This window comes from Apodemus sylvaticus, chromosome 3 (genome assembly GCF_947179515.1).
Source record: "Apodemus sylvaticus chromosome 3, mApoSyl1.1, whole genome shotgun sequence".
Lineage (NCBI taxonomy): Eukaryota > Metazoa > Chordata > Mammalia > Rodentia > Muridae > Apodemus > Apodemus sylvaticus.
The window spans coordinates 144,099,415-144,120,360 of NC_067474.1; the positions used below are offsets into that span (position 1 = coordinate 144,099,415).

General features: G+C 51.3%; 1 protein-coding gene across 1 annotated transcript in view; it reads left to right on the forward strand.

Moving 5' to 3' along the window:
• Positions 1–20,946, forward strand: part of Nkain1 (sodium/potassium transporting ATPase interacting 1) — a 46,189-nt gene that overhangs the window by 17,823 nt on the left and 7,420 nt on the right. The window contains exons 2-3 of the mRNA XM_052177516.1: positions 18,606–18,743; positions 20,220–20,300. Coding sequence (XP_052033476.1) covers positions 18,606–18,743; positions 20,220–20,300 — 219 coding nt within the window. The remainder of the gene's footprint in view (positions 1–18,605; positions 18,744–20,219; positions 20,301–20,946) is intronic.

The following is a 20,946-nucleotide window of genomic DNA, read 5'->3' on the forward strand; positions in this document are numbered from 1 at the left end:
CCCTAATATCCAGAGATACCCCTTCCCCTGGGACAGGACTCCACAGTCAGGGAAGCTGAAACTGGGCCTGGCTTTCACACCACTAAGTCAAGAAACAAAACAGAACACACTTTATTTAGAGGTTTGTTATCTTTATTCATAACTTTTTTTTATTTTATTTTATTTATTTTTTTTTTTTTTTAAGAAAAAGGTCTTGCTATGTAACCCAGGCTGGGCAGGAACTTAGTATGAGGCTGGTCTCACACCTGTAGCAAACATCTGGCCTAACCCTTCAGAGTCCCTGGATCACAGGCATGGTCCATTATACCCAGCTGTTTGTAACTTTTAAATGTTCAGATATAAATAAATGTGTAGGCCTCTGTTGCTAGTCTTGCCCCAGACGTTAAGGGAAGGACTGGACTTGGGGGTAGGGTGCAAGCACTGGTTCCCCCTGAGCCTTGGTCACCCTCAGGCACTGCCAGCTGCTCAACCTGTCACTGCCTGTCACAGCCTGTCCGCTGGTCAGTAGCCCTGTAAGCCTTCTGAGTGGACTGCGGTCCCCAAGCTGCCACAAGCTGTCATCCCCAAGGCAGGCCACCAGGGACAGGCATCCTCCGCTGAAGTGAGGAGCTGTCTGAGGCTGAACTCCTGGGAACCTGGACTCATCCAACAGGAAGTGTGGGCATAGCAGGGGTGGAGAGACATGGGGTCCCGTGCTTGATGAGAGGCCCATGTGTGCCCCTCCCTACCACCCAACTGCCCTGGGCAGTGGCCTGCTCCCCCACCGTGAGTGGCAGCCCTTGTTCAGCCTGTCTGATCCAGTCCCTTGTCCATCAAGTGGAGGGGCTGATTAGCCACACCCAGCCCGCACCTAGGTTCTTGTTTCTTTGATTCAGTGGCTTTGACTTTTAACATTTAAATTGTTTGCTTGCTTGCAAATTAGGGTTACTATGGTTGTGATTAAACACCTTGACCAGAAACACCCCAAGGAGGAAACGGTTTATTCTGCTTGTCCTTCCACACCACTGTTCATCACCAAAGGAAGTCAGGACAGGAACTCGAACAAGGCAGGAACCTGGAGGCAGGAGCTGATGCAGAGGGCACAGAGAAGTGCTGCTTCCTGGCTTCCTTATAGAACCCAGCTCTACCAGCCCAGGGTGGCACCGCCCACAATGGTCTAAGCCCTTCCCCAGAAACCACTAATCAAGAAAATACTCCATTTAACTAAGGCTTGGCAAACAATGCCTAGAGTAATCTTGGCCTTAATGCATCACCACTGCCACCACCAGGCTGCTGAGGTGAAACCTGTAGTCATGGCTGCTGAATACTTTCCCAGGCACAGGGTCCTGGAATACAAGAAGGGTCCCCGATTCCCGGACAGCATCCCCGTAGCACACACAGGCCCATAGAAGGGGACAAGATCCAATGCCTGTCTCCTTTCCTTATTACTCCAGGGGAGGACGAGGGCCCTGGCATCAGGGGTCCCTTAAGGACTGTCCTAGAAAGTTCTGCCATCTCTATTGAGGACCTGGTTAAGAGCACAATTTCAGACAATACCCTGAATACTGGAAGTGGCTGGCTTCTCTCTTCTGGGCGACTGTGGTCAAGAGTCTGCTGTTCAACCTTACTCTGTGGTCTTGGTGCTTCTGGGAGGGTTCATGGGGAAGGGTAGGTGGTCCACAGCCAGGAAGTCTCGCTGAAGAAGTCATAGGATCACAGATATTGCTGGGAGAGAGGGCTCCAACCCACTGACACCTATGAACCCAGGAAGGGTTTCCTGCGTGGAGAGATGCTGGAGCAGCTGACAGGGCAGTCATTGAGTGTGTAAGAACTGGGACTTCCAGCCAGAGAACCCGGTGGAAATCCTCAGAGCCCTGTGACCCTAGCTGATGACTTTGTGTTTCAGTTTTCCAAGGTGCAAAGATCTGAGTCTGCCCCTTGTGTCTGTGACAGTTAGATGGATCGAGGCTTTCTAGAGCCAGGAGACACATGGTATAGGGTGTTGGCTGTTACTGTCTCTTCTTGGCACTCCGGAGCTGTAGTACTCAGTGTTAGCACACAGTAGGCTCTATGAAGCAGTCCTTCCTTGCCTACTCCTTTTGCCTCCTGTATAGCTAGATGCTCCCCCACCCCCAAATAGACTCTGCCCCAGCATTCTGGCTCAGGGCCAGGAACTGATTGCCAGAGGCGGCTGGACTGTGTCCTTTTTGCTCCTCCGGCCCTTCTCATCAATCCCCAGGCCTGCCTGGGGCAGACTGTAGGTATCTGGTTAGGAGCTGGGGCTCTGGGCACACCACCCGGCTTGCTGAAGATTGTCTTGCTTAGCCCTGAGGTCTCAGGCTAGAGCCTGCCTGCTGCCTGCCCTTTGTTGAAGGGTGGGGTGACAAGACAACCCTTGGTTTGTAGCTGTGCAGGCTGAATGAGATAGATGGGGTATGCAAGGGCTTGGCACCAAGCCCGACGTCGGCAGTGCGCGCAGAATCTTAGCCGCTGTCATTATGTTCAAGTTCAAAGCGGAAATCTGTCAAGCCGGCTCAGTGGGATATCCCCTTGGGCTGCCCTGAACTGCCTTCTCTTCCCGCACAGCCCCATCTCACACCTCTGCCCACAGACCCCCAAGTAACTTTTTACAGGGCCAGACTGGAATGAAGTCTACCCTGTGGCATCTACCCTGTGGCAGGTAGATGACCAGGGAAAGTGGCTGTGGGTGTGGGAGACACACCCTCCGTCTATTTATCACCGAGTCCTTAATGCTAAGGACTCTTAACACCTGTGCAATGAACCTTCAGCCTGTGGAGGCTAAGGGCCGTGCAAAAGAAGGGTTGCTAAGGGATTAGCTCCCTCATCCCTTCAAGCCTCCATTCTCTCACGCATCCCACAGGGCTATGTCCCAGAGCATCGTATCCTACAGTCTGCACCTTTCAGGGCTGTCCAGATGTTGGTGTCCGCTGGGATCCCCGCCAGGGCTGGAGCTGTTACTTTGGGATCCCGGGGTGGAGGGGCTTCTCTGCATCTTTGCCTGCTGGTTCCTGACTCCCAGGGCTGTTGCTGGGCAGAATTCCCCACCTGGTGCTTCGGCAGAAGTGCTTGCTGTTGCCATAGCAGTGAGACTGGCTCTCATCAGCATTTCCTTCCCGGGAGCCTCGAGGCAGGAGGGCCACTGAGTCAGCCAGGGAGAGGGCGCTTTGTCTTCCTGCTCAGCTCAGAGAAAGGGTGGCGTCAGCCGGGAGGGGTGACCCCACACTAGGGAACTGCTGTTTCCAGGGTGACATTTAGCCCCACTCCCCAGACCCAGGCTGCTTCCATGCTCTGCCAGGTCGGTTCTCCAGACACAGTAGCCCTTCCTGTTGTGTCCTCCGTGCCTTTGGCTCTACCCAGATGGGTGTGTTTCAGGCCCCCTCTCTCCTCAGGTCCGCTGCACTAATCTATTGCCACCCCACTCAGGCAAGCCTTCCTGCCCCTGCCCCCATACCTCTCTTCCTGGACCCTTCCTTCAGAGCACTGAGCAGAGTAATTTTGCCTGCTGTGTGTGTGTGTGTGTGTGTGTGTATCTGTGATGAGACAGGGTATTTCTTCTTTTGTTTTTTGTTGTTTTGTTTTTTGTTTGTTTGTTTGTTTGTTTCGAGACAGGGTTTCTCTGTGTACCCCTGGCTGTCCTGGAGCTCACTCTGTAGACCAGGCTGGCCTCGAACTCAGAAATCCGCCTTCCTCTGCCTCCCAAGTGCTGGGATGAAAGAGGCATGCGCCACCAATGCCCAACGGATATTTCTTTGTGTGACCCTGACTGCTCAATTTGTAGAACAGGCTGGCCTCGAACTCACAGAGATCCACCTGCCTCTGCCTCCGAGTGCTGGGATTGAAGAGTGTGTGCCGCTGCCACCACCACCCATTCGGTACATTTCTAAAAATGGTTGTTGAGACTGAGAATCACGTAGCTCTGGCTGGCTTCAGACTGGCTCTGTAGCTCAAGCGGGTCTTGAGCTTTAGATTCTTCTGTCTCGGGTCCAGCAAGTTCTTCATTTTCATGATTGCCTGCTTCATTTTTTAGCTGATTGTGATTCTGGCATCATAACAAAAGAACTGTCATCTAATCCAAGGTCATGCGTCTTTTGAAATAGAGTCTTACTCTATAACCCTGGCTGTCCTGGAATTAATTCACTCTGTAGACCAGGCTGGCCTCAAACGCGCAGAGCTCTGCCTGCCTCTGCCTCTGCCTCCTGAGTTGAACGCACACATTGAAGGTGTGTGCTGCCATAACTTGCTAGGCCTGTGTTTCTGAGAGCTTCACACTTAGCTCCTGTGTGTTAAGTTGGTCCAACCTGAGTTGTACTGTGTCCTGGCTCTCCGCTGGGAGTGCCCGGGCCCAGGCTCCACCTGCACTCTGCTGGGAGGAGGCAGGGCAAAATCTGTCCGAAACAGGGAGGCCACAGGGTTCCTCGTCTCATCTCTAGAGAGTGTGTGGTGGGGGTGATGTGTGTGTGTGGTGTATGTGTGTGTGTGTGTGTGTGTCTGAGGTCTGTGTTTTCCCTGGGTGCCATGCAGAGAGGGAGAGGCAGAGAGGAACCTGGTCTGATTGGGAGCAAGCACCCCGGTCTGGAGGGCTGGAGGAGAGGAAGCCTTCCTCGGCGTCTTAGGTAGACTTGAAGGCTCTCAGGCTTTCCCAGTCAGGTGGGAAGTGACTTTACCTGCAGAGCCATCTTGCCAGCCCCAGTTCTGGTCTTTTTAAAGACTAATGTTATCTAGGCTGCCTTACATGTTTTTTTAAAGATTTATTTATTTATTATATGTAAGTACACTGTAGCTGTCTTCAGACACCGGAAGAGAGCGTCAGCTCTCTTTACAGATGGTTGTGAGCCACCATGTGGTTGCTGGGATTTGAACTCATGACCTTCGGAAGAGCAGTTGGTACTCTTACCTGCTGAGCCATCTCTCCAGCCCTACATATGGTTTTTAAGACCAGTTTATCCTTTTTTGTTTTGATTTGGTTTGTTTTTTGGATTTGATTTTTTCGAGACAGGGTTTCTCTGTGCAGCCCTGGCTGTCCTGGAACTCACTCTGTAGACCAGGCTGGCCTTGAACTCAGAAATCCGCCTGCCTCTGCCTCCCAGAGTGTTGGGATTACAGGCGTGCGCCATCACCGCCCAGCTTTTTATTTTTATTTATTTATTTATTTTAATTTCTTTTGAGACAAAGTTTCACTGTAGAGCTCTGGCTGGCCTGGAACTCACTATGTGCTCCCCGTGCCCTGGACCGCCTGCTGCCCAACCCTTGGGGGTTGGAGATGAGGTGGGAACGCAGGAGCAAGCTCCTACAAACTGCCACAAGCTCACTTAATAATCCCCAGGGGCGCCCTTTATACCTTCTGATTGTGTCCCATTGGTCCCAAGCAAGCATCTCTTCCAAGCAGCAGTTTCCCATTGGCTGGCATTGTCTCAGTCAACAATCCTTGGTCTCTCAGATAGTCTTCAATTAGGTCCTCCTGCAGGAGTTGCATGTAGGACTGAGTGCACCCCCCCCTTCATATAGAGGCAACCACCACCCCTCCTCCTACAACTGTGTAGACCAGGCTAGCTTAGAACTCATAGACATCCACCTGCCTCTGCCTCCCAAGTTCTGGGATTCAAGGCATGTCCACCACTGCCCGGCTCCCTGTCCATTTCTTTAAAACACAAAGGTTGTTGCTATTTTGATGGAGACTGTGCGGAGTCTGCAGTTCAACTTGGAAAACACTGCCGTCACAAGGCTGTTAACACACCCTCCCGGCCATGTTTGATGGCTGAGGTGTGTTGTGCTGGCTCTAGCCTCTGTCGGGTACTAACTCTGGCAAGTGTTAAAAACCTCCCCCGGCCTCCATTTCTCATCTATAAAAAGGGGAAATTAAAGAAAACTGGTCGTTTTTGTTCCAGGTTTCCCCCACCTCATCTCCACCCCACTTACCGCTCCTGCAATCCTAAACTTTGCCATAATTAATTCTGTGCCTTAGCGCCAGCTCCATTAAGGTGCTTTCTGTCAGGAGCCTTTGGCTTAATTATAGGGTGGTGCGCATTGTACTTAGTCAGAGAATCTGATTAATCACCGTTTTATTTATCTGAATGTTTGTCTGTAGCCAGCATCTCTGGGGAGGTCTTTGTGCTGAGTTTTCCTGGCTTAGAAGATTCTCCCGCTCCCCTTGCCTTCAGGACTCCTCTTCAGAGGCACCTTCCCTGCCTGCCCCAGAGCCTGCTGGGAGCCCGCATCTGGAAGCCAAGCCCTGAGAGGGCTCACAGTCTGGTTATAGGAACATAAGCAACGAGGGTGTTGCCAGGAGTTGAGTTCTGGGAGAGTTGGAACCCAGGCCTGGGAAAGAATTCTGTGTGCTGTCCTCAGCTTTCCAAGAATACCCTGCACCCACTCACCTCACCGCCCATCTCCAGTGCAGCCTCCTCAAAAGCCCTGACATCCTTGGCTGTCTGCTTAGACTTTCTCTGCCCCAGGAACAGATGGTTCACTCTAAGAACATGTAGGGTTCCCAGCACCTACACCAGGTGGCTCACAACAGCTTGTGATTCCAGCTACTGGAGACCATCGCCGTCTTCTGGCCTCCATAGGTACTGCAGTCACATGTGTGCACACATAATTAAAATCTCCAGGGAAAAGAAAAAGTTTCTCTGCCCCTTAGACCATCACATGGGCCCTGAGCCTGAGGTCCAGCCTCAACTGCCCCTTCTTGTCACCTCTCTGCAGCCATCCAGTCATCTGTACTATCCCAATATCAACTATACTATCCCAACTTGCCCAGGATATTGTTTGTCTCTAAAAGTGCTTTGCCCCAAGAAACCCCACAGTCCAAGGTCATCTGGTCCGGTTCCTGCCCCACCTCAGGATCAGGGATTCATCAGCTAGGGTCACAGGGCTCTGAGGATTTTTTAATTTTGTGCCCTATTTTTGCTTCCTTGTGCAAGATTGCCCCTCAAAGGAAACACCTTGCAGAACCACGACTGAGCCTCAGACCACACCCCCACCTCCCTCCTTTCTCATACCCAGAAGTAGCTTCCTGCTGCAGCCTGCCTCACATCAGACACCGCCCTGCCCTCTTGTAATGGCTGTACTCTGTACAAGCTTGGCACTCCACCAAATTCAAAGGCCTAGCCGGGCGGTGGTAGCCTTTAATCCCAGCACTCTGGGAGGAGCAGAGGCAGGCAGATTTCTGAGTTCGAGGCCAGCCTGGTCTACAGAGTGAGTTCCAGGACAGCCAGGGCTATACAGAGAAATCCTGTCTCGAAAAAACCAAATCCAAAAAAAATAACAAAAACCAAATCAAAGGCCATCTCCCCTCTAAAGCCTTCCTGGACTCTCCAAGGGGTTCCAGGGTTTTCTCTTTCCTGTCACACAGTCCTTTAATTTTGTTGGTGGGGGTGTCCCTTGTGTGGCGGCCAGAGGTGCTCAACCTCAGGTATTTCTTCAAGACCCATCTATCTGGTTTGTTGCTGTTGTTTTAATATGATCTCCTTTTTCAAAGTTTCAGGGGGTTTGCTTGTTTTATTTTATGTGTATGGGTGTTTTGCCTGTAACAGGTATACCATATGCATGCAACATCCTCAGAGGCCAGAACAAGGTGTTAGATCCTGCGGAACTAGAATTACAGACTGTTGTGAGTAGTTACGGGGTTGCTGAGGATTGAACCCAGGACCTCTGGAAGAGTAGTCAGTGCTCCTAACCGCTGAGCCATCTCTCCAGGCTCCTACCTTGTTTTTTTGTTTTGTTTTTGTTTTTTTGAGTCAGGGTCTCTCACTCGGACTTGAGGCTCACTGTTAAAGATGGCCTCGAGCTCCAGGGATCTGCCTGTCTCTACCTCCTCGGCCCTGGAATTGTGAGTGTGCACCATTGGACCGGACAGATTGCTCCGCCATTAAAGGCTAGTCTCACAACCAAAGGGGTGAGCATTTGCCATGATGCTCAGCTTTCTACGTAAGTTCTAGGTCTCCATCCCTGTGAGGGAAGGATCTTATAGACTGAGCTATCCCCACCCCAACCCTCCCTATCACCACCTTAATAATGTAGTGCACTTCATTTAATTTCACAACTCCAGGAAGTAGGGAGGCCATAGGATGGAGAGGCTGAGGCTTGTAGGGAAAATGAACCCAGGCTCACACAGCGGGCAGGTAGCATCATAAACTGGAACAGTCTGGCTTCAGAGCACCTTCTGCCTCTTGGTGTCACCATGAATTGCTTCCTGCTGTCCAGCGTTAGTGATGCTGGGGCCAGAGCAGAGTTAGGGCCCTCTGATCCACCGGAAGGGGTAGGACAACAAAAGTGCTACCTCCAAGACAAAGCCCACAGGAGACATCCAGGGAAAAGTCAAACACGCAGTTGGCAGTCAGGTTGGCAGTACCCGGAAATGAGGGTCCGCGTCCCGGCGGGAGGCATCCAGGCAGGAGGTGGGGGCATTGCAGCCCCAGATTCAGACACTGACTCTATAGGACTTCTGGGGGCTTTCCTGGGTACAGAGTAGGTGACAGAGGTGACAACTGAGTAGTACAACACTGCAAGGTGTGTAGCCTTGTCTCCATCTCCAGAGGAGGAAACTGAGTCACAGAGGCACGTCAGAAAACCCTCTGCGCTACCTTCCCCTGTGGTTTCTAAGGGATTACCAGATGGTGAATGATGAAACAGGCCCCCGTGGGGGTGGGGTGGGGTACTGTGATTTTTGTCGGTTTTCCCCTCTCGGTCCTGCCCTGGGCTGTTCTAGGGTTTATGCAAATTAATGTAGATGTATGTTAATTGGATCGCTACCAGTCAGTTTGCTCTGACGGAGCTGCCAGCTCAGAGATATAGTGAGGCAGAGTTGTCCAGAAGGGGCCCAAGAAGCCCCCAGCGGAGAACGGGGTATGGGTCAGTGGCCACTGAGATGAAGGGCTGGGGTTGCCATGGAGACAGAGGCCAAGGCCCTGCCTCTTGACAGAACCAGACTGGCCAGATCAGCCTGCTGGGCCTCACTGAAGCTTCAAGCTGGTCTCTGAGGATTAATTACCCGGAAGGTGATGGCCAGCTGCTTTCCAGCCCCACCCCCCACTCCCTGACCCCATCCAAGTCGAGGGCTGGGCCACAGCAGGAGGGCCGGAGGACAGACAGATGGCCGTCCAAGGTTTGGATACAGAGCTCTGAAGTGAGAACGAGAATGCCTGCTTCCAGAGCAGAAGGAGCCCTCCAGCAGGCCTCTTAGGGGCTGGAGCGGAGGGACGGACTCAATCGCTGAGCTCAGAGAGCCTGTGGCAGGGCGGCTGAAGCCACACAGAGTGTCTAGAACCCCACCGAGGCCCTCGGTGTCACCTTCCACAGCTCTGGGGCCTCAGTCTCCCCATCTGTACCTTGGGATGGCGATATAACATGGACACAAAAGGTTAATATAAACAGTATCGGGTTGGCGAGATGACTCTGCTTAAGAGCACTGACTGCTCCTCCTAGAGGACCTGGATTCAGCATCCAGCACCCACACGGCAGCTCACAAGTGTCAGTAACTTCCGTTCCATGGGATCCAACCCCCCAGGCGTGTGTGTGTGTGTGTGTGTGTGTGTGTGTGGTGCACATAACTGTGCATGCAGGCAAAATACATTAAATAAACAAATCTTTTATATATGCGTGTGTGTATATATGTATAACATATGTGTATATGTGTTATGTGTATGTGCTTATACATACGTACATACACACAGCAGGTACTTAATATAAGTACACTAAGGTAGACTCTTGAGGTTGTCAATGTCCTGGAGGCTTTGTCCCTTTGTATGAGGACACTCCACACTTGTCCATGTCCCTCGGCCTCTTTCTCTGGCCTTGGACATGTGGCACTGATGTCCTTAGAGAAGAGAAAAGACATGAGCAGTGTCCCCAACATAGGAGCCGAGCTCATTGTTCTCCCGAGATTTTTCAGGACTTGGCCCACAAAAACCACCGAGCTGGCCCAGCAGGGTCACAGTGCTTGCTGCCAAGTTTCTTAGCCCAGGCTAGATGCCTGGGAGCCTACATGGTGGAAAGTGAGAACTGACCTCTGAAAGTTAACTTCTGACTTCCACACACGTGTCAGGCGCACGCGCATGCATACATACACACACACATACACACACACACACAAATAAATAATTACAATATTAGAAAGCATTTTTAAACTGGGCAGTGGTGGCGCACGCCGGTAATCCCAGCACTCTGGGAGGCAGAGGCAGGCGGATTTCTGAGTTTGAGGCCAGCCTGGTCTACAGAGTGAGTTCCAGGACAGCCAGGGCTACACAGAGAAAGCATTTTTAAGGCAGGACGTGGTGGTGCACACCTTCAATCCCAGCACAGAGGCAGGTGAATCTCTGTGAATTTGAGATCAGCTTAGTCTATAAAGCAAGTTCTAGGACAGCCAGGGCTACACAGCGAAACCTTGTCTTTAAAAAAGTAAACACGTAAACAAATAAATAATGAAAATGAGAAGAACCCTCTACAGAATGAATGGACGGATGCTGTGCATTCAGAACAGTGTACGTGGAGAGGGGCGACAGTCAGTGGCAGGGTGACTCAGGGAATGATGCACTTTGGTCTGTTCTGTCGCCTCACCTCCACAGTCCAGAAAAGAGGTGGATGCAGGACCAGCTTCTAAAGTCAGCCACCCCCTGTCTGAGGAATGTGAGGAAATTTGGGTGACAGCAACAGGGAAAGGCACCCATGGCCTGCAGCTCCTCAAACAGAGGAGGGGAGGAATCAGGCCAGAGGAAACAGAGGGGTGAGGGCCAGGAAGAGTCTGGAACAGGCTGGCCCAGGGCCTGGCAGGGTCACATGATCAGATGTGGCAGCAATGGCTTTACCCAACAAGCTACCTCATCAGCTTAGCTCATTTGGTTTTTTTGAGACAAAGTCATATATCCACAGCCCAGGCTGGCCTCCAATTCAATATGTAACTGAGGCTGCCCTTGAACTCCCGACCCTCTTGTCTCTACCTCCCCAGGGCCACGATTGGATTACGGGTGTGTGCTACCGTGCTTGGCTTTTTAGAACTTTAATCTCAGCACTCAGGAGGCAGAAGCAGGCAGATCTCTGAGTTCCAGGCCATCCTGGTCTACAGAGTAAGTTCCAGGACAGCCAGGGCTACACAGAGAGACCTTGTCTCCAAAAAAAAACCAAACCAAACAAACAAAACCCTTTTTGTGTAGGTGTTGGATTTTGAACCAGACTTAAACACGGTAGCTCTGTCAGCCAGCTGTCTCCCGGGGTTTAACTTTCTTAGACACATATCTTAGTTGGGGACCAGTTCACAGCTCCAGATGTGTGTGTTTTAGAGCCTCCAGTCTCCTGGCTCCGTGCTCTGCTCCCCTGAGACACCGGCCTAACGGTTGTCTTTCCCGCTCCTGATACTGCCTTTACTGTCACAGGCTTTTGTTATCTTTTTCTGGCTTTTTCTTTCCCCCACAGTGGACTTGCTTTTTTTTTTTTTCCTAACAGTGACAGCCTTGGCTGGTTTCCAGTGGGATCCGGGCTGCCGAGATTCCGGAAAGGGGCAGGGGATACCATGTGTGTGCATCAACACACCAGGAGTCCCCAGAGGTCACTGTGCATAGAAGAGAGAGATCCCTGCACAGTAGTCCCCAAAATCAGCCTCCAGAGACCTAGGACCTGTCTCTCCTCGTCTCCCTTTCCTTCCCTTCCCTTCCTCACTGTCTTTCCTTTCTTCCTTCTCTTCCCTGCCCGCTTCTTCCTTTCTTCGTCCCCTTTTTCTGAGATATGGTTTCACTAGAAGGCCCTAGAAGGCTGGCATAGAACTTACAGTAGCCCCGCCTGCCTCCGTCTCCTAAGTGCTGGGATTGCAGGGGTGCCACCATAGCAGCTTTGGCTTGGACCCCTGTTTCTAAGACAGAAGCCACCTGGTTTCTCCACTCCTGCCCATCCCCCTGTCCCTAGCCCAGGGGCCTGGCACAGAAGGTGCTTAAGAAATCTATTCATGGATTAAGTCCTTTCCAGGTCCTTGTTAAAGACCCTCCTGCTCTCCACGCTCTCCCTTTGAGTCAACTAAAATATTCTTTCAGCCGACACACAATGGTGCTGGCCCCAGGTGGAGCCCCAGTGGGTCCAGCTTTGGAGCTGGGAGCCCCCTCCCCTCAGGCAAGTGGCTGTCCCTCCCAGCTGTCGCTGTGCTGAGTCCTAATGAGTGCTGCCCGGCCGATCTCCGGGGCTCCTTCCAGCCTGCGGCGTCGCTCCAGCCCACCCCTCATTTCACGGATGAGGGGCCGAGTCGAGTGTGATTTTGTCAGCTGCTTCAGAAATCCACTGGGAAGGGGGGCTTCGAGGCACAGGGAGGGTTGCTGCCTTGTTCTGAGGACCGACTATGTCAGACACCCTGCCAGCTGAGTGCCTTATGTGACAGAACACATCACCAGCCAGGAAACCCAGGTCCAGAGAGGGAGAGGAACCTGTCCAGGGCTGTGGGTCACTGAGGCTTCTGCTCTGCTCTGTAGGATCCTAGAGGGGGAGATTCACACCTCAAAGTCAGTCAGAGACCCGAATTGGACAGCGCTTTCCATTCCTCCCTGACCTTCAGGGTGCCGCCTTCCTCTCTCCCGAGACAGCCAGACTTCTGTAACCAAGGCATATGGACACAGGAATATTGACCAGGGAAGTAGTTGACTTGCAAAATTGATGGGCAAGGGCTGAGGTACCAGAGGCTTCTTTCTGATAAGTTCCCTTTGCCCAGCCCCTTCCCTGCCCCTGTCATAGACAGCTTCCAGGACTGGGGAGGACCCATCTGTATCACCCCCCACCCCCACTCCGGTTCCCACCTGGGATTGGGCTCCTGGGGTTGAAGTCTAGACAGACAAGAGGTTCCTACTGAGACCAAAGGCAGTCCTGACAAGGGGCTGAAGGTTCCCATAGCAACAGCATCCCCCCCCCCTGCTAGCAGCCACCCAATAAATAAATAATCAGGGTTTGGAGGTGGGGAGCTAAGGGCCGGGGGAGGGGTGGCCAGGCAGACTAGGTCTTCACTCTGGAGAGGAGATGGGGGAGGTGTCGTGCAGGTGTGTCAGGCTTCTAGTAGTCTGAAAGAGGAGGATTGGAATGGCCTGGTGAGAGGAAAGATGGGTGTTGAAATATCAGATAGGAGATTTGTCCCATTAGTGACCCCTAGACTTGGGGATGTTAGCAAGCGGGAGGAAGGCTTGAGTTAGAACTTGAGTTAGGTTTCCAGCTCTTCATCTGAACACATCAGGGGAGCGGACCCTGGAACCGGACCAGACCTATCAGACTAAGTTTACAGTAAATACAGTAAATGCTATACATAGTGGCATAGCACTCTGGAAGCTGAGGCAGGAGGATCTCAAATTCCAGGACAGCCTGGGCTCCATAGCAAGACCCTGTGTCCCCCTCCCCCCCAGAAAAAAAAGTAAAATTTTTTCAGAGATGGGGCAGGCTCTAGAGACCAGTGGGTGATGTGCCAGCAGAAAAGGTGGTGAGGTAGCCTTAGGACAGCGTGGGGACCCAAGACAGTCAGCCCCTCTTGGGGCTTTAGGAGCATGGGAAGAAGAAAGAAAAATAGATTTCCTCCTGAAGAAGATGCTGGGCTGGGCAGTGGTGGTGCACACCTGTAATCCCAGCACTCTGGGAGGCAGAGGCAGGTGGATTTCTGAGTTCAAGGCCAGCCTGGTCTACAGAGTGAGTTCTGGGACAGCCAGAGCTATACAGAGAAACCCTGTTTCAAAAAAACCAAAAAAAAAAATAAAAAAAGGAGACACACGTGACCCCATGGTTTTGGCAATTGGGTGACTTATCCTTGTCCATGATCACTCTGGGCCTAATATCAGAGCACTTATCCTCTGTGGCTGGGCTCCCATGTGGCTTTGGTGACATTAGTGTTTTGGAGGTGGTGTGAGTCACCCCAGGGACCTGCCTTCTGTTTCCATGGGAAGTTTAAAAGGTTGCTGTACCTGGCTGATAGGCTGGGCTGACCACATTAGAAACGCCCTCGGCTAGGTGAGTCCCAGCACTTGGAAGGCAGAGGCAGGTTGGATCTCTGTGAGTCTGAGGCCAGCCTGGTCTACAGAGTGAGTACCAGGACTCTAAGAACAGCTGCCTTGGGGCTGGTGAGATGGCTCAACAGGAAAGAGCACTGACTGCTCTTCTGAAGGTCCTGAGTTCAAATCCCAGCAACCACATGGTGGCTCACAACCATCCATAATGAGATCTAACTCCCTCTTCTGGTGCATCTGAAGACAGCTACAGTGTACTTACTTATAGTAATAATAAAGTCTTTTTAAAAAAAAAACAAAAAAGAAGAGCTGCCTTCAGGGCTGGCTTCTCCCTCAGCACTGGCCGATCACCCATCGGGGGGGTCTTTGGTTAGGGAGCAGGTTGCCAAGTAACAGACACAGGGAAATCACTTAAGACTTACGGTCCAGCAGCCATCCACTGTCAGCTGCATAGAACAACAATTTGGTGTCACAGACCTGTGATCCCAGCATTCCAGGAAACAAGACAGGAGATGGCTATATGGTGTGAGCCCAGAGTGGGCTACATGTGACCCTGTCACCAAACACCAAACGAACAACAGATGAGTGGCTGGGAAGATGGCTCAGTCGTTAAAGCCCTAGCCACCAAACCTATTTGATCATTGATGCCCAAAAGTCACATGCTTACTGCAGCACAATCTCTCTCTCTCTCTCTCTCTCTCTCTCTCTCTCTCTCTCTCTCTCTCTCACAATAATAGTAATAGCAGTTATTGGGTTTTTTTTTTTTGGTTTTTTGAGACAGGGTTTCTCTGTGTAGTCCTGGCTGTCCTGGAACTCACTCTGTAGACCAGGCTGACCTCAAACTCAGAAATCCGCCTGCCTCTGCCTCCCAAGTGCTGGGATTACAGGCGTGCACCACCATGCCCGGCTAGGCAGTTATTGTATTTTATGAAACAGGGTGGGATACATACCCACCACGAAGCTGAGTTGGGAGACAGAGGTCGGGAGGATGCTACAAGTTCAAGGTCAGCTGACACTGAGTGACACTTGTGCTCTGATTCTTAGGTTTCTACCCCACGCTGGGGTTATGGTTGTACACAACCACTCCCAGCAATTTTTTTTTAGAACACAAGATGTTTGTTTGGGGTTTTTTGGGGGGTTTTGTTTGGTTTTGGTTTGTTTTGGGGGGGTTGTTTTTTTGAGTTAGGGTTTCTTTGTATAGCCCTAGGTGTCTTGGAACTCAGTCTGTAGATCAGGCTGGCCTCAAACTCACAGAGATCTGCCTGTCTCTGCCTCCTAAGTGCTGGGATTAAAAGCGTTCACTGCCCCTGACAGAACCCATATGTTTTATTGGGAATGATTCCCACTTGCCTTGAGTCAAGGTGCCTTTAGCTGACAAAGTAGAATAAATACATTTTATTGTATACAAATAAACTCCATACTTTTCTCCATTTATGGATTGTGTGCGTGTGCGTGTGCGTGTGCGTGTGTGTGTGTGTCTACAAGCCCACTGTGCCAATATATACATGTGGAGATAAGAAAACAGCTCGCAGGACTTGCTCCTTTTCTACCCTGTGGGCTCTGAGACTGGAGTCCATGCTTGGGCGTTCTTTTACCCACTGAACTACCTCCCTGCGCCTCAGTTTTGATTTTTAAAAATGTCTTTTGTTTGTGTTGTTTTAAGACAGGGTGTTGGACTGGAGAGATGGCTCAGTGGTTAAGAGCACTGGCTGCTCTTCCAGAGGTCCTGAGTTCAATTCCCAGCAACCACATGGTGGCTCACAACCATCTGTAATGGTATCTGATGCACTTTTCTGGTGTGTCTGAAGACAGCTACAGTGTACTCATATATATATAATAAATAAATGAAATCTTTTTAAAAAAATAGTATAGAATAGAGTTTATTTAGGGTATGGGGAAGGGAGTTAAAGGGGTAGTAGAGGCAGAGAAAGGCAGAGAGAAGGAGAAAGCAGAGAAGTAGAGGCCGGCCATGACCACATGGAAAGAGGGGAGAAGGGAAGGGGGAAGGGGAATAAATGAAATCTTAAAAAAAAAAATTCCCAGCACTTGGGAGGCAGAGGCAGGCAGATTTCTGAGTTTGAGACCAGCCTGGTCTACAGAGTGAGTTCCAGGACAGCCAGAGCTTCACAGAGAAACCCTGTCTCAAAAAAAAAAAAAAAAAAAAAAAAAAAAAAAAAGAACCAGGGGTGTAGGCTGGGCAGTGGTAGGGCATGTCTTTAATCCCAGTACTTAGGAGGCAGAGGCAGGTGGACCTCTCCATGTGGTGGCTTAAAAATAAAAAAGATAGGGTTACTGCAAAACCCCAACTGGCCTCTGATTAGAATCCCTTTGTCTCAGCCTCCTGAGTTGGAATTATGGGGTGTACTAACACACCTAGGTAAAAAGCCATCTGTATATCTGACTTACTCAGCCTTGGTCTTGTAACTGGTGACATGGGCTTGTGCCCTCCCTCTTCACACTATTTCCAAAGGATGGGGACCTTGGAGTCTACATAGAGGTATACTAACTGTTCAGAGATTTAGAAATATCAGCGGACAGAACACACTGGTGTCAGGCAAATGGTGATTGTTCAGAGTTGAATGTTGGAGCAGAGAGGTGATGGCCCTGTGGGGTAAGAGCAGCCAGCATCCAGAGGTAGGGAAGGAGCCGCCATCGTGGGACCTTCTACTCAAAGAGGGTGAGAGTTGAGGTGTGTGTCCGTGACCCAGGAGGGCTTGGGGAAAGGAGAGGACCTGGAAGCTCCAGTTTCTATGTGCAAAGGATAGAAATCAGGGGACAGCAAGATGGCTCTGCACAAAGTCACCTGAGACCAAGCCTGACAAACTGAGTCTTATCCCCAGGACTGAAAAAGTTGTCCTCTGACCTAAACACACACACACACACACACACACACACACACACGCACACACATTCACATATATATATACACCACACACATGCATATACACATGTATACACACATGAATACATATACATATACCACACACATGCATATACACGTGCACACACACATTCACATATACATACATCACACACATGCATATACACATGCATACACACATGAATACATATATATACCACACACATGCATATACCCATGAATACATATATATATACCATACACACAATGCATACACACATGCATATACACATACATACACACATATACATATATATACCACACACAATGCTTACACATATGCATACACATGAATACATATACCACACACAGGCATATGTACACATAAATACATATACTCACATACACATACACGTATTCAAACACACATTTTTTTTTTTTGGTTTTTTTGGATTTGGTTTTTTCGAGACAGGGTTTCTCTGTATAGCCCTGGCTATCCTAGAACTCACTCTGTAGACCAGGCTGGCCTCGAACTCAGAAATCCACCTGCCTCTGCCTCCCAGAGTGCTGGGATTACAGGCGTGCGCCACCACCGCCCGGCACACATTTTTTTTTTAAAGGCAAAGAGTACAGTAAAGAAGAAGACAGAGAGTTCCTTCCCCAAAGTCAGCCAACCACCCAAGTCAGGGCTGGATTGTAGAGTCCACTGGTCACTGTGTATACCTGAGGGAGCCTGAGACCCAGCAGGGCAGGTGCCCCTTCCAAAGTGCCCCAGCAGACAGAGCCACACTCCCAACTCCGCCTGTGCTCCTTGACTCCTGAGCCAATGCCCGCTGGGAAACACGGTGCCTAGGTACAGGGATGAGGCAGGTGGCAGAGAAAGGTCTGTTCTGCCACCTGCCTGCTGTGTGACCTTGGACAAGTCATGTGTCCTCTCTGAATTCATGTTCTTTCCTCAAGAGGACAAAACGGTGCCAGGCCTGCCTTCCTGCCAGGGCGTGTGCAGGGAGAGAGGAACGTGGGAAGCCTTTGACCATCTGCAGGGCCCTGCGAGGGTTGTCACCAGCGAGACAGATGGGAGGTGCCAGGCTAGCCTGGCACTACCAGGCTCCTCTCATGGCCTGCCCGAGCCTGCAGCTTCTTTGGTCTCTGCCCAAGCTGTGCCATCTGTGTGGTGGTATCAGCCTGTATCCTCCTGCTGCCCTGCCAGGAAGAGACCTGGGATCTCTCACTTGACCCAAATCGCCATCCTCCCCCATCCCCATGGCTGAGCAGACCCTCTGCTCCCCTCTGTGGGGCTGGGGGTGTTGCTGTTCTCAGTGCTGGGATCAAACCCAGAGTCTCTCTCAAGCTAGACAAGTGCTCTTGCATTGTCTATTCCAAGTCCCATTATAAAATAATACTGTTTGTTTATTTTGGGCTGATCAGAGGGCACATTGCGAGAACCAGTTCTCTTACTGGCTGGGTCCTGGGGATCAACCTCAGGGAGTCAGGCTTGGTGGCAGGCACCTTTATCCGCACCCAGTGATTGATTGTTTTGAGAGATGGTGTCACTGAGTTACCTAGGAGGGACTGTCCAGCAGGAAGGGAAGGGCAGGACCAGGACTCAAATTCTCACCCCACCCCCAGAGCCACAACCGGGCTTAGAAGCCCTGATGTCCTCCTTGCTGCTACCCGTCCCTTTGGTGTGGAGGGAGTGGGTGGCTTCGGGTCGGTGTGTCGCCTTCCGTTGGTGGTGTGAAAGATGACTCTGCCCTGTTGGGGGCAGTCGTCTCAGCCTGTCTCTTCTCCAGGTGGCGGCACTCCAGCGGCAGATCTTCGATTTCCTGGGCTACCAGTGGGCCCCCATCCTGGCCAACTTCCTGCACATCATGGCTGTCATCCTGGGCATCTTTGGCACCGTGCAGTATCGGTCCCGGTATCTCATCCTGGTATGTCCCTTTCCTTGCCCCTGCCTCTGCAGACATAACTGTTTTCTACCCTTAAAGCCCAAAGGGACACAAATACCCAAACGCCGTAAGTGTGCACTTAGAACAAACCAGGGTACTGTTTTTCACTAGGGAATCTTCCCAGAGGATAATGGAAACTTCAACAGTCCAGGCGGGCGAGGCAGAGGGCACGGTTCTGCATCCGTGCTGTACCGCACAGCCCCACCAATTCCCCTATGCAGGGAGGAAACGAGGCTCAGAGTGGTTAAGCCTTCCTAGGGACACACAATTAAGAAAGGCAGAGCCAGGCCTGGAGTGAGGGCTCCTACACTGTCTCCATCCTGCTAAGGGGACAAAGAAAGGATCGTTCAGCTATGTTTCCCAGGGAGGCAAGGAAGCATCAGGAAGTCTTGGGTTCTGTCCCTAAGGACCTGGTCTGCCATATGGTGATATGTATCTATAATCCTAAAACTTGGGAGACAGAGACAGTATCATCAGGAGTTCAAGGATAGCCTGGGCTACACAGTGAGACCCTCCCTGCATTTAAAAAAGAAAAAAAGACAACCTGGTCTGAAGGCACCATTAGTGGTGGCTCACCCTCCACTGCTGATGGTTTTCTGGACGCCTAGACTCTAACACCCTCGGCCTGCGGCTGCTCCCTGCTGGTACTCGGTGCCTCTTCAGGGAAAAGGCTTTTCTGCAAATTAGCCTGCATCCATACTCGGTGCCTGCAGTAGCGTAGCCACACAGCGCTGTGCTACGGATGACCCACTCACGCCCAGTCCAGGTCACCTCTCCGCTCCTAAAGGCTCAGCTCCGCCTTGCTGGTTCTGCTGCCAGGTGTCCTCACCCACGGAGCCCCTACAATTTGTATTTTTAAGATTTCATTTATTTACGTTTAACATTTAATAATGTAAGGGGGTACACATGAGTGTGGACACCTGAGGAGGCCAGATTAGGGGACTGGCTCCCCTTGGCCTGAAGTTACAGGTGGGTTTGAGCCCTGTATTTGCATGGATACTGGGAACATTTCATTGCTGAGCCATCTCTCCAGCCCTAATTTGTAAACTGGGGGGTGGGTAGGGATTTGAGACAGGGTTTCTCTGGCTGTCCAGCAACTTGCTTTGTACACCAGGCTGGCCTCGAACTCAGAGATCTGCCTGCCTCTGCCTCCACTGCTGGGATTAAAGGCGTGTGCCACCACCACCCTGCCCCAATTTGTATTTTTAACAGACTCCTCAAAGTAACTGCAGTGTATCTAGAGGAGCTCTCTCCCTCTCTAAGGACGTAGGCTGAGGGCCAGCCCTGCCGCCTAGCTTTGTGGTCCAGAGTTCAGCCTGCCTCTCTCGGTGTCTTAGTGGAGGGGAGAAGAGAGGTGTGGACTCGTAACCTCCACTTTCCCTTGAAGTCTGTCTCCATTGACTGTGCTCCCGCCCCCCCTTCCTGACCGCTCCCCCTACTCACCTCTGCTTTCTGCAGTACGCAGCCTGGCTGGTACTCTGGGTTGGCTGGAATGCCTTCATCATCTGCTTCTACCTGGAAGTTGGACAGCTATCCCAGGTAAGCCTCAGGCCTGGTGGTGTGCAGAGCACACCCTGACCTTTGCTGTCCCTACTGGGGGCCGGGACATAATCTCTTCCATGCCCCTCTCTCCCTCTGCACACTCCAATAATCTGCGCAGCCTGCTTGACCCCGTTTTCGTTTCTGGCTTCTTAAAAACAAGGATGGCCCGGATGAGGCTAAAGGGCATCCGCTGTGAGGACGAGCCCAGGGCTCTGTTGACCACAAGCGCAGCGAGAACCAACGGTGTATGTTGGCGCGTGATGAAATGCTCAGAGGAAGGTGAAAATGTCACCCGCACACGGCTTATTGCTTAGACACAGAGACGCGGTGGGTCCGGGGCGGATCGATATTTTTCAGAAAGGAAAGAGACTAGGGTGGTATTTGTTCAGGGAAAATGGAACAAACCGTGTCGTGTCGTGTGGAGAAGCTGAAGAAAGCAGGGGTGTACCCAGAAGAGGAGCAAGCCCAGAGAGGCGCAACTTCTATTTTTAGATATAAAGGAGGGCAAATACAGGAATAAAAACCTCGGCGCCGTGGCTTGACCCTGCTCCGTTGACGGCTCTGCTGTGACCCTGCCTAGCAGTTTGACACTGGGCAAACGGCTTACTCTCTCTAAGCTCCAATTTGCTCTTTCTTTAGATGT